Genomic DNA, 12,021 nt, shown 5'->3' with positions numbered 1-12,021 from the left:
TAAGCTTGAGCACTCAAAGCAAAAGTGTTTAAATCCACAAAAAAAAAAAAAACGCATCACAACGTCTCTGGTGACGGCTGACGGTCAAGTGCCTACATGGCAAGGCCCACAGAGACAGGGACAGGGACAGGAACTGAGGGAGATAGTAGACACGACCATGGGCATGTCACAAGACAACTTGCCTGTATGTCCTTTGACATTGTGTGTCATCAATTTTGAATTAATTTTTTAGCAATTTTCGCAATTTTAGCAATTTTATACCCAAAAAAAAAAAGTTTTCTTTTTCAAAAAAAAAAATAAAAGAAGATGGAAAACTTTTCCGTATGCGTAGTAGTATTAGTAGACGTAGGAGGCAACTTTTTTACAGTTTAGCACACTGCTGCTACAAGTTGTTAATATTTTACGTGCACTTTGACAGCCAATCCTTGTGCTTGAATCAAAAGTGAGATAGACTGACAGACAGACAGACAGACAGAGAGAGAGAGAGATAGAGATAGAGAGGGTGAAAATGCACGAGACAGCGATGCAGCATTGAAATTTATGCGCTATTGAGTTGGTGTTGTTGCTGTTGCTCCTTGAATGCTCATTCAGTAACAAATTGCGCGAGCTAGCTCAAGTTGCATGCTCACACGAATTCACACTCACACACTTGCATACACACACACACACACCCACACAGGCACTGAGAAGGACAATTTTGAAATATTTTCAATGTGCACAATTAGAATGATGCCACGGCAAGCCCTGCTGCTACTTGAACATTGTAAACTTTATTTTTTGGAAAATTTGATGCACTCACTCAGTTTAACACACATATACACTCAGGCAAAGCTACATAGACTGTACATCAAGTAAATATCAAGCATATATATATATATATAGGAAACACTTTTGTACTGTTTAATTTTGTGTGAAATTTACAAAGTTCAACTTAGAACCTTCTAAAACTTTGCTTATTGGTTTATGTCTCAAAGTTTACTATAACAAAGATTTACTTATGAGACTTAACAATTTTCTAAATCCTTTAACTTGAAAACCAATACTGAATAATCCTCTATAAATTAGCAGATATTTTTTGAAAGTTCTTAATGCTTTTTAGTTTAAAAGAAACTATTCTTTTATATAGAACAACATCAATTAGTGCCTAATTAAATTGAAGCCTAGTTAAATTGTTTAAGTTGCCTACAATTGTTCGTTTTTTAATTGCTGCCTACATATGTCATGTGTTTGAAACTCTCCTGAGATACGCCCCTGTGGGCGGGCAATTTACATATATGACAATTAAATATTATTTATACATAAAGTAATTAACAGAGTGCTTAGGTATATAGTTTTCTCACCACAGGATTGGAGCCCATTTTCACATTCTTTGCCATATCCATCATGTCCAGGGCAACGCGAGCAATGCACTTTGCATGGTCCTCACAGGGGTCAGGCAGACCCGAAACGGCCATGTACTTATCACCGACTGTTTCAACCTGCAAAATGGAAAATAGCAAAACTGTAATTAAAACTGACTTTGACTTTGAGTGTCTGACAATCATTTCCTCCCCTCTTGGCACTTACCTTATAAACATTCAAGTTGCGCTTGGAATCGGTAAGGGCATCGAAGACTGTGTAGAGCTCGTTAAGCATTTTAACAATTTTCATGGCCCCATCGGGATCTGTGTTGGCGGCACAATATTGGCCAAAGCCCACTATGCCAGAGAACATCAACGTCACGAAATCGTAGCTGGAGCAGAGAAATAAATATGTGTGCAATAAATAAATGCAGGCAGACCAAGGACAGAGCAGGGCAGGACAGGGCACTCAACAGTAGTAGGAGTAGGGGCAATCATTTTGGTATTTATGTTGGGGATTCGCTGGCTTACCGCTTGGGTGGCACTGGACGCTGATGTCGTAACTCATTCGCCACTGACTTGGGCAGCACCGAGTAGAGGAGCCTAGAGAAATGAGAGTGAATTGAGTAAAAAGAGAAGAAGAGAAGTGGAGAATGCGAAAGAGAATGAGTATAAGGATGACAGTACAAATGCAGAAGAAATAGCCAAGTAATTTCAATTTCGCGCCTGACAGCGTGCTATGGTTTTTCACCTTAATGTTTCGTTTTATTTTTGTTTTACCTGTCCGTTTTCTGTTTCTCACTCTCCAGATCACGAAATGTTTGCTGCAGCTTATCCGTCAGCATTTCCAGATTCTTGGTCAGTTTGTACTCCGCCTCAAATTTCTCAGAGAGCAAAACCAAATCTCTGGCCGCATCGTGCAATGGAACATCGGAAATGTATAGTCCCTTTCTACGGTTTGAATGGGAAAACAAAGAAAAGTGGCAGGCAATTGCTTTAGTAATAGTCACGGCAAGGGAGGTGGAGAGAGGAGGATAAAGTTAGAATACAGAAAAAATGGCATGTCTTTTATTTTGCTTAAGTCTGTTTCTCGCTGTTGTTGTTTTTGGTTTTTTTTTTTAAATTTCATTTTGGTGAGCAAAAATAGCAACACCAAATGCCACATAAAATGAAATACTCGCTAAAAGGGAGTGGCAGCTTGGTAGATGGGGACAGATGGATGTGATATGAAGGAAGGAGGAGGCGGAACGGTGGGGTGTGGGGTGTGGCAGAAGGGCTTTTTAATGTCACCTATAAATTTAGCGAGCTAAAGGCACATTTGTTTCAATTTAGCTGCATAAATACAACCATAAGGTTTTTTTCTATAATACATCCCAGTCATTTGCTGGCTATTGTCTTTTTGGTTGATGAGAAAATGGAAATGGAAAATCCACATTCAAAATGGCTGAAAATGTAAAATGCTTTTCATCAGTCATTAAATTACGTTTTTGTGACGCAAAACTCCTTTAAATGGAATGCTTACGCAACCCAAAAGAAAATGATAATATATCAAAATAGCCGAAAGGGAAAATTATTTACTGCCTTCAAATTAAACGTCTTGTTAGGCTAATTTGGCTTAAAAGCATTTAAAAGTACTAATTATTTCTATTATTAAAATGTTTCTGTTCTTATCTAAAGTGGATAAATAGATCCCGAGTTATAAAGGATATGCCATTTTAGTGGAATATTATTCAAATACTTACTTGGTTAGATCATCTAAATTCATAACACTTGGATAACATTGAAACAGTATACGATCTGGATAGTGTTCCGATTCTGGTATATACATCATTTGGCCCTGAAATACACACACAAACACACACACAGAGAACATTCATATTAAAGCTGTGCACAAGCAAAATCAAAATGTTCCAACCATTATAATAAAATTGATTTTTATGCTGCATTTTGTGGCAGGCCGCTAGAAAATCGTTTGGCATTAACTTTAATGCTCAGACGCGGCTGTGCGTAAGCTGCTCATATTTTGTTTTTGGGTTTCTTTGGACATGCTCACCTTCAGTCTGAGAAAGCGTTGCTCGTGCCGGCTACTCATGGCTCCCTGTCGCGTCTGCAGGACATAGATGGTGTTTATGTGGGACAGAATGTTCTCGAATGTTAGCTGCAGATGGGGTCGAATAGCCTCAACCACTTCTATTAACGAACAGTTCTCCTCGGCCACCCTGTATGTGTGTGAGGAATAGAAAATAAAATCAATGCTTAATGTTTAGCCAAGTAAGTTGACCTTGCGGTAAATAATGCTAATCGATAACAATGGCTCATAACTAACCAGAAAATAACAGTTAGAAGGCTGATTTTACCTGGGTATTACACGTGAAACCGCCTTGCCTGCCTGCACAATTTTCATTTGTCTATCAAACATTAGATGGAAGGGGAAAACCTTGCAAAATGTGGCAGGTGATATTAGAGGAGCTACATCCAAAAAGAGAGGAAAAAAGAGAAAGCAGATAAAACAGATTAAACGACCAATTAGCTTAAGTAGAGCATTCAGTCAATGTGTATCCCATTACCTTCGCATAGGAAATCCATGTCATCGTTGCCGGCGGCTGCCACTTCGTCCTTTTTGGCATCCGCTTGCGTTTTGGCCGCCACATTGATTTCACGTATCAGGAATTGCACATGGTCATAGCGTTCGATGTCATCGCTCTTGTTTTTCAGCAGGCGCAAACATTTCTGTTCTTTATCCCCATCACAGTCAAAGCTATCCTGTGGTAGAGGTAAGCCTGAAGAGGACTCTAGTTAAAAAATAAATTAACCAGAATTTAAAGCAATTTATTAAAAATATAGGGAATAGCTAATTTTTAAACAATTATTGGAGTTAAAGCTAAGTTCTATCTTTTTTTCAAATTATAAAAGATTTTTAGGGTAAATGTTTTTAGAAACAATCAGCATTGAGATAGAATAAAGGACTGGAGAAAGTATTTCATAACAAAAACTAAAGCATAGAGCCCTTCTTTTTTTCAGGAGCCATTTAAAATTTAATAAAAATATTAACCCCCTCATCTTTCTGTTAGTTTAAATCTTAAAAACTATTCAATAGAAAACTAAGACTTTTTCAGCTAATTTTTGAAATTTAAGGAGCAAATTTGAATATTTTTTAGCCTTGGCAATTTGAATCTTATAGTCTTAACCTTCTGGTAAGCTGTTTATATGAGTAAATATTTACCCATAACTGATAAATACTTGTATTTGTCATTGATTGACTTCTTCTTTTAATTACTCGATAATTAAATGAATTTTTGTTGGTAAATTAATCGAATTGCATTTACCTGCCTCACACTGGACACTACTCTGTTGGCCATCGTTGTTGTTATTGATGTTACTGCTATTGCTGGCCACGTTGATACTGTTGTTGGCATTCTGATTATTATTCCGCTCGGCATCTGGTCCAGCGGCATTGTCCCGGGGAGCTGTCACCTCATTTGTGGTATCCAATTGCTGCTGTAGCTGTTCGCGAGCCAAAGCCCGTTGTTTCTCCGCCTCATCGATTGGTTCACCTTTCCGCTTGACAATGTCGATTTCCACCTCAACTCCATGCAGTTTCGATGCAACAGCCTGTGTGTGTGTGTGTGTGGGTGTGTGTGTATAGCAAAGAGGCGGATGGCGAATGAATAATACCGTTTTTGGTTGGAAAATTGAAAATTCCTAATACCTTCACGATTCCAATGACAATGTGCTCGAGTCCAGGACGTTCGGAGTAATAATGGAGCAACAGTTCACCATCTTGTTCTGTGCATCGAAATGAGGGAGCTCGCATTCCAGGATACAGGGTGCCCAGATGGTCGTGCAAGGCATCGAGATTCTGAGCAGTTTTTCATCAAGGGAATACAGGAAGGAAAGGCGCACAAGCGAGAGTGAGAAAATATATATAAGTATGTATATATAAATAAAAATACAAAAATTCAATTTCATTTTTCATTATGACAAAGGATTGTGGCTGGTGGTTGCGGTGAGCAAGAAAAATGTGGAAAATTGAAAATAAATCGAATGTGAGTGCAACAAAAGGCGTCACTCGGGGGGTGGTGGCAATTGGGTGTTGGTGTTTTGTGTGCGCTCAACCAAAATACTTAATGCTTATCAATAATATCGCCATGAAAATATATAAATCATTCGATGTGAAATGAGGGGTAAATTGTATAGTGAAATTGGATTTAATTAAAGATGACATTACCTGCAAAAAGTCACGAGGTGTGGCGCCAAGTACTTGCAGAATCTTATCATATCCCGAATCCTGACAGAATTCAAAGAATGTTTTGCCAAACAGCTCTAAAATATCATCGGCTGGTATATCTGTAAAGAGCCCCCGCCATCAACACATATAAACTTGTTAACAACTTGGTCATAACTATTTATATCAGTTTATATAGCACACTCGATGTTCATGTGTGTGTGTGGGTGTGTGTTTTGTGTTATCCCTGGTACTTACTCAGTATTTCCACAGCTGCTCCAATTAAATTGTATGTTATTTCATCGTCATAAATTTGTCGCACCAAAAACTGCCCCTCCATGCTGACCATGGCCTTTTTCCTGCGGCAAGTTGGTAGGCATCAAAATCGAGTTGTTCAAGGCACAACAACAAAGAGCACACACACATACAACAACAACAAAAAAAGAAAGAAATAAAGAAAGAAAGGAATAAAGGAGATGAAGAGGCAAAGAAAAGAGAAAGAACGGGGAATAGATTAATTTTAATTAAATTGCTTTTCTCTCCTTGAATTTATGAGTGAGTGGTTAAGCATGGGCATGTCTTTTTTGGTGACGCCAACGGCATAAAAACGTTGCCCATATGCCACTCTGATTATATGGGACCTTTAAAATATTTATGCTTTTTAATTAACCAAAATACAAGAATAAATCTCAACCGAATTGCCCAATATCCATGAACATTTGGATTTTCAGTCAAAGTTAATTCCTTTACATTCACTTAAATACAGCCAAAAAGGAAAACTTGACCAGTCTTATTCATATACACAAAACTTACTTGACTTTTATCACTTATTTATTTAAATTAAAGCAAACGCTGACGGCGACAAAATCTATATTAAATGCTTAAGATGACGATTATCCCCAATATATATTGAGTTATGATGATAATTTGCCAATTACGACTAATATTTAGTTTTATTAGTGAGAGTTAAAGTTAGTAAACCTTTTAGAAGGTGATAGAAAATTGATTTATCAGTTCTGCAATTTCAAAGTAAGACTTTGGCATGGATATCTTTTATTCTCTTCGAATATTTTCTACTTATTTTTCGTTACTTTTTAGTGAACATCGTGCAAATCGACTTTATTATTTAATAGAACTTATGCCAAGCTGTTACCCAAAACAAATTGAATACAACGTTTCAGCATTGTAGAAATAACTGAGAAAATAAAAGAAAAGTCTGACAAAAAAAAAGAGCAAACATCGCAAAAACGAGAGAAAAACGAAATGTGTAATAGAAAGTAGATTTTGTACGTGCAAAAGTTTTTCCATTTTCTCTCTAAGCAAAACTTCTGATTTGCTGCTGTTGCTGCTGTCATCAGAAGTACAGAGAATCGACCATAAGGCTACGCCATAGACAGGTGCGGTAATGGTGTGTGTGTGTGTGTTGGTGTCGGAGATGGAATGAGAATCAGAATCAAAATCAGAATACGGGTCGGTAATGGCATTTCATTATTGCTCATTTTAAATGGTAAACCCAAACTGAAGAGAAAGTGGGACCAGTGAAATATGTCAACAGCTGTTGCCTGAAATTTGAGAATAGTTGGAAAATTGTTTGCTTGCTTGCAACATCATCAATATACCCCCCTCCCCCCCTTTTGCACTTGACTGGCTTCACATGTGATTGAGTTGCAGTGATGCTGTTGCACAATATTTACAATAATTTCACACTTTTCTTGCCAAGCATATTATGTATGGCCCCAGCCCAAGAGCTGATTTTTAATTTCCTGTTTTGGCTAACGGACGTTAAATAGGAAACCGGAGTCCTTAGAAAATTTCTGCATATAACAGGCGAAAATGAAAATTGATTTTCAACTGCAATTTATTATTCTATGAAATGTGCCATATACAAGTGCTCAAGATACTTTCCGGGCGTATGTGTGTGTGTGAGAGGGAGAGAGAGAGTTTTCATGTATGTATTTGCCTGTGTGTTTCAGAGGACAAGAAAATTCCGAAATTAAAATAAGATTTATGCCAGCATGTAAAATTTATGGAAGCTACCTGAGAAACATTTGCAACTTTAAGACTTTAATTTTAAAGAGCCGCCTTAAAATTTAAAATTTAACAAATTCTTTTATACTATTTCCTTGATAGAAACTCAAATATAATTTATGAATTCTGAAATCTTGGCTGCCTTTTGCAGACATTGGAATTCAATTGACATGGTCAATTTGCCGATTATTTTCTGATCAGGTTATCTGCTTCATCTCACTCTCAATTTATTTTTGCTTTACTTTTATTTTACAAACACTTGTAATGCCTATGAGAACTAAATGTCTATCATATTTTCTTGTTTGGCCATTTTTATGGCCTTAAATTAAATTATGCAGCACGTTCTGCCTTTTAGTCTTACCTGGCTAACACTGCGTATGATTGATTTTTATTGATTTTAATGTCCGTGTGTGTGTGTGTCTTGGGTATCTTTTTGATCGACAACTTAATTGAAAAAGTTAACGAATTTTTGGCCATTTGCTTTTGACACGTTGTATTTTTTTTGTTCTTTCTGTTGAATAACAACAAATGCAATTTGTGATTAATTCACACACAAACGCAGTAAACAAAGTTTACCATTAAATTTCACACGTTTGCGGCAGCATAAACATCAATTAATTCATGCCGTAAAGATTAATTACACACAAACACCAATACCAGTACAATACACACTCATTTGTATATATGTGTGTAACAATTTATTGCCTTATTACGAGGCAGATCTGTGCCCGGTCTCCGTGGGGCGTTAAGTATACGCCGCATTAGCGTGACAAATGCAAGACGGCACTTTGTAGCCATGGTCGGTCATGGTGGAGCGAGGAGGAGCGCCTCCTCGTTAGCATCCTCTCATCGTTATCATTACAAATTCAATTTCCGCTTCTTCTGGCGCACACTTTAAAGTCATTTAAATATTGTTTACGCTGTGACAATGACAACGTTGGCGTTGGCGTCGAAAACGAAAACGAAGGCGTCGCATCTTGAACGGAGGCCAAAACTAAGTGGCTTAATCTGCCAAATGGCGAGAGGTTGGAACTGGTCTCTCTATTGGCCTCCAAGAAGAAGAAGTGAGAAAGGCGGATAAAATGGGAGGGTCGCAAGTCGAAAATGTTGCGCCTAAGTAGCTTAGGACAACGCCCCAGCTATATAGTTCAGTGAGTTTTGGTTGCTTTATTTTTGTTTTGCCGCGGATTGGCTTCTGAATTTTACAGCTAACTGTCACATCAAATATGGATGTGGACCCATGATGTTTGTTGCTTTTTGGCAGCCGAAAACTGTTGCGTATAAATATTATTATTTAATATGCCACACACACAGACACACACACACCCACACACCAAACACCGCATCGCACAACCAACATCCCACACCCACAAGGCCACACTCCATTCATACATACATAGATGATGTTGGCATAGTAGTAAAAAAAGAAAAAACAGAAAAGGAGTATTTCAGCGGAAGTTATGTACCTCTCTCTTTCGCTTTTATGGCAAGTTATTTGAATTGCTTTATTATGGCCAACTTGTTGACTTTTCGTTAAATTCAACTTTAAGCTGGCTTAAAAGTTTCATCAAAAATCGATTAGCTGGCTCAAGATGTTTATAATTATGCGGTCGCATAGTGAAAGGAGAATGAGTTTCAGATTCAATTTTGTAATTATCTATTTAATGAATAAAACTTCATACAACTTTTGATTGGTTACAATGCTTTAAACCAAATTTGTCAATTTTTAAAAACAAATTGTGTTAGTTTGTGTCGCTCGACTCTTATTAAAAAGAAGTCTCCTTTTCGCTTAAGTCCCCAACTATCCTGTGGAAAACTTTGGTTTAAACGTGGATCTTGTTGAGAATCTATGTGGCTTAGTTCCACACGCACATTGCCACATTGTGGCATTTGTAATCGCAGCCACTTAGCTAAATATGTATGCCTCCTTGGGCGCTGGAAAACAAAGAGACCTCATAAAGTTTTTCTATACTCTAACACAAAAACAGATTTTGCATATTATTTCTTTGAGTTTTTATTCTTTTTTTGGGGTTGTAAATGTTTTTCACTTGTACGAGTTTATTCTTAAAAACTTTGGAAAATTTTATAACCACATTTAAGTTTAGTTTTTGAAATACTTAGAGTATCTAATGTGGTTAGTTGGCATTTCGAGCATTTTCAATTTTGCAGCAGCCACTGCGGCAACCTTCAAGAACAAGTGCGGCTGCCTTATTGCCTTGCAGCCAAGAAACGGAAACGAAATAAGGTTAAAAGGCACTTAAGACTAGTGCAAGTTAATGTGCTACATAACTCAAGTGAGTCACATGTTTTATTGTCCACAAATAGTTAGAGGTCGACAAGAACCAGAGAGCGCAAAATATATGTACATATGAAATGCATGCAAGTGTATAAAATATATATATATATGTAAGTATATATACTATGTACATACATAGTTGTAAATGGACTAGAGGACAAGACCAGGCATATTTGTTCTCACATCAGGCTTAGCCAATAAAAATACATAATGCAAAGCGTCATCAAGAGATTTGCACACGTGAAGTGACCAGCAAGAAAAATTAACATTAAAATTACCTGAACCTAAAGCAAAAGGACCAGCAAAATGTTCTATAAAGTCCCCAGTTTGTTGTTCATGTTCATGCTGCTCCTTATGGCTGCTTTGTGTGTGGATAATCCCCAGAACGGGTTATTCAAATCAGCCAAGTGAATGTGTATTCAGTATTGTTGTTTGGTTTTGCCTTGGCAAAGGTTAGCGTAATTTGGTCAAGCCACAAATGCACATTCAGAAGAACAAGGCCCATCGAGAGTACTTAACTCTGTGACCAAAATCAAAATTCGTTTTGATGTAGAGACTTCAATCAATTGTTAGGGTATAGACCAAGAATTATGCCTCTTTACCACAATCCACGAATAGCTTTCAATTGAATTTCATTATTAATTAATTATGTTTGGAATTAGTTCCACAACAAATTTCATTCATGGTTCTAATTATTGTCCTGTTTTCATTATAGTAACAAAGACTTAATTTTTTTGGGTGATGGGTCTTTAACGATTGTCAAGTCAATCTTGCTGAGGCTTAGCATTTTTACTGTTGCCAAGCTTTGGCCACGAGACGTATACTTAACCTTTAATGCCACCTCAAGTGTATCGCACCTAAGGGGCGATAAAAACCCAACAGAAAACCGAAAAAGAAAAAACCAAAAAAAAAAAAAAAATGCCAACAAAACAAAAGATGCCAAGTAAAATTAATGAATCACACTTTTGCCCTGGCTCATTAATAACTGTCCACATGCATTCTCAGGCCGCCGCCCACCACAACATTTCCTTTCTATACACATTTACTTTTTTTTTTTTGGGGGTCATTTGTTATTCCTGCTCATCGATTGAGTCTCGCTTGTCTTGTCCTGTCCTGTCTTATGGACCTAGCATTGGCGTTCTTATTCATGTTACGTACTCGGGTGACATCTGCAAAATTAGGATGTCATTAGCAACTATCAATGTGGCTGATAAACGTGAACAAGTTTTGGTATACTTCTTTAAGAGTCTTAGTGCTTCAAAAAGCAGCAAGTAGGATTCAAAATTTGCTTACTTGTGGAAAAGGAAGTAGATGGAGAGAGAGAGAGAAATCACTCGGGTTGAAGGCAAAAATTATTGTGATCTAACGATGCCCAAAGGCCAAATGGCACTCAAAGCAATTGCCAACAGACTTTGAGTCAGGGACACACACACCAACACACACACATACAAATACACAGTGGCACATAGCAACATTTCCGGCTTATGGAATTCATTCGGAATCTAAATCCGATTCGAACTGTGACGGGGCGAATGCAACTGGAATTGTAATTGTAAATTGTTCTGCAGGCAATTCAAATTTCCCTGGCTCTTGATGTTTGTTGCATTCCTGCGGAAGCCTGTGTCTTGTTTTTCCAATGCAAATGGGCCAAAACATTTCATCGATTTTCTTTAACAATCAGCACAATGAGAATGATGAACAGTTGCAGATGCAGATACGGATACTCTAAATGATTTCAATCTGTCAGAGATTTCAATTTCATATGCCGGCCAGACCCAAATGCAATTTCGAAATGTACAGACAGTATGCATACACCGGGGAAAACAAAAATAAACAAAATACGGTTTTTAGTTTTATTAAAATGGCAAACCAAAAAAAAAAAAAAAATTAAAAGAAAACGTAGCGGGAAAAGCGTTTGAGCCACGCTTGGTTGGTCATCGGACAACAACAGCAACAACGACGACAACAACAACAGAAACAACTGACCCCACGACTTTTATGTTGGAGGGAAAATAAATTGCTTTTAAGCGACGTGTTTTGCTGCCCCAAAGGATCCACACACACATACACACACACACACTCACACGTATAAACAGACTCGCATATGTGCTTGTTGCAATTCACAAATGCAA

At 37.5% G+C, this 12,021-nt stretch overlaps 1 protein-coding gene across 2 annotated transcripts in view; it reads right to left on the bottom strand.

The window, feature by feature from the left end:
• LOC6649546 (guanylate cyclase soluble subunit beta-1) overlaps nt 1-12,021 on the bottom strand; it is a 40,500-nt gene that overhangs the window by 17,930 nt on the left and 10,549 nt on the right. For both annotated transcript variants that reach the window (XM_023179784.2, XM_047009203.1), the window contains exons 4-15: nt 5,824-5,924; nt 5,569-5,687; nt 5,050-5,199; nt 4,667-4,952; nt 3,908-4,132; nt 3,698-3,809; nt 3,394-3,559; nt 3,083-3,177; nt 2,121-2,291; nt 1,872-1,943; nt 1,567-1,732; nt 1,341-1,478 (exon numbers count right to left, since the gene is read on the bottom strand). In XM_023179784.2, coding sequence (XP_023035552.1) covers nt 1,341-1,478; nt 1,567-1,732; nt 1,872-1,943; nt 2,121-2,291; nt 3,083-3,177; nt 3,394-3,559; nt 3,698-3,809; nt 3,908-4,132; nt 4,667-4,952; nt 5,050-5,199; nt 5,569-5,687; nt 5,824-5,924 — 1,801 coding nt within the window. The remainder of the gene's footprint in view (nt 1-1,340; nt 1,479-1,566; nt 1,733-1,871; nt 1,944-2,120; nt 2,292-3,082; nt 3,178-3,393; nt 3,560-3,697; nt 3,810-3,907; nt 4,133-4,666; nt 4,953-5,049; nt 5,200-5,568; nt 5,688-5,823; nt 5,925-12,021) is intronic.

This window comes from Drosophila willistoni, chromosome 3R (genome assembly GCF_018902025.1).
Source record: "Drosophila willistoni isolate 14030-0811.24 chromosome 3R, UCI_dwil_1.1, whole genome shotgun sequence".
In the NCBI taxonomy this organism is placed as follows: Eukaryota; Metazoa; Arthropoda; class Insecta; order Diptera; family Drosophilidae; genus Drosophila; species Drosophila willistoni.
This window is presented reverse-complemented; position numbering and strand designations above follow the sequence as displayed.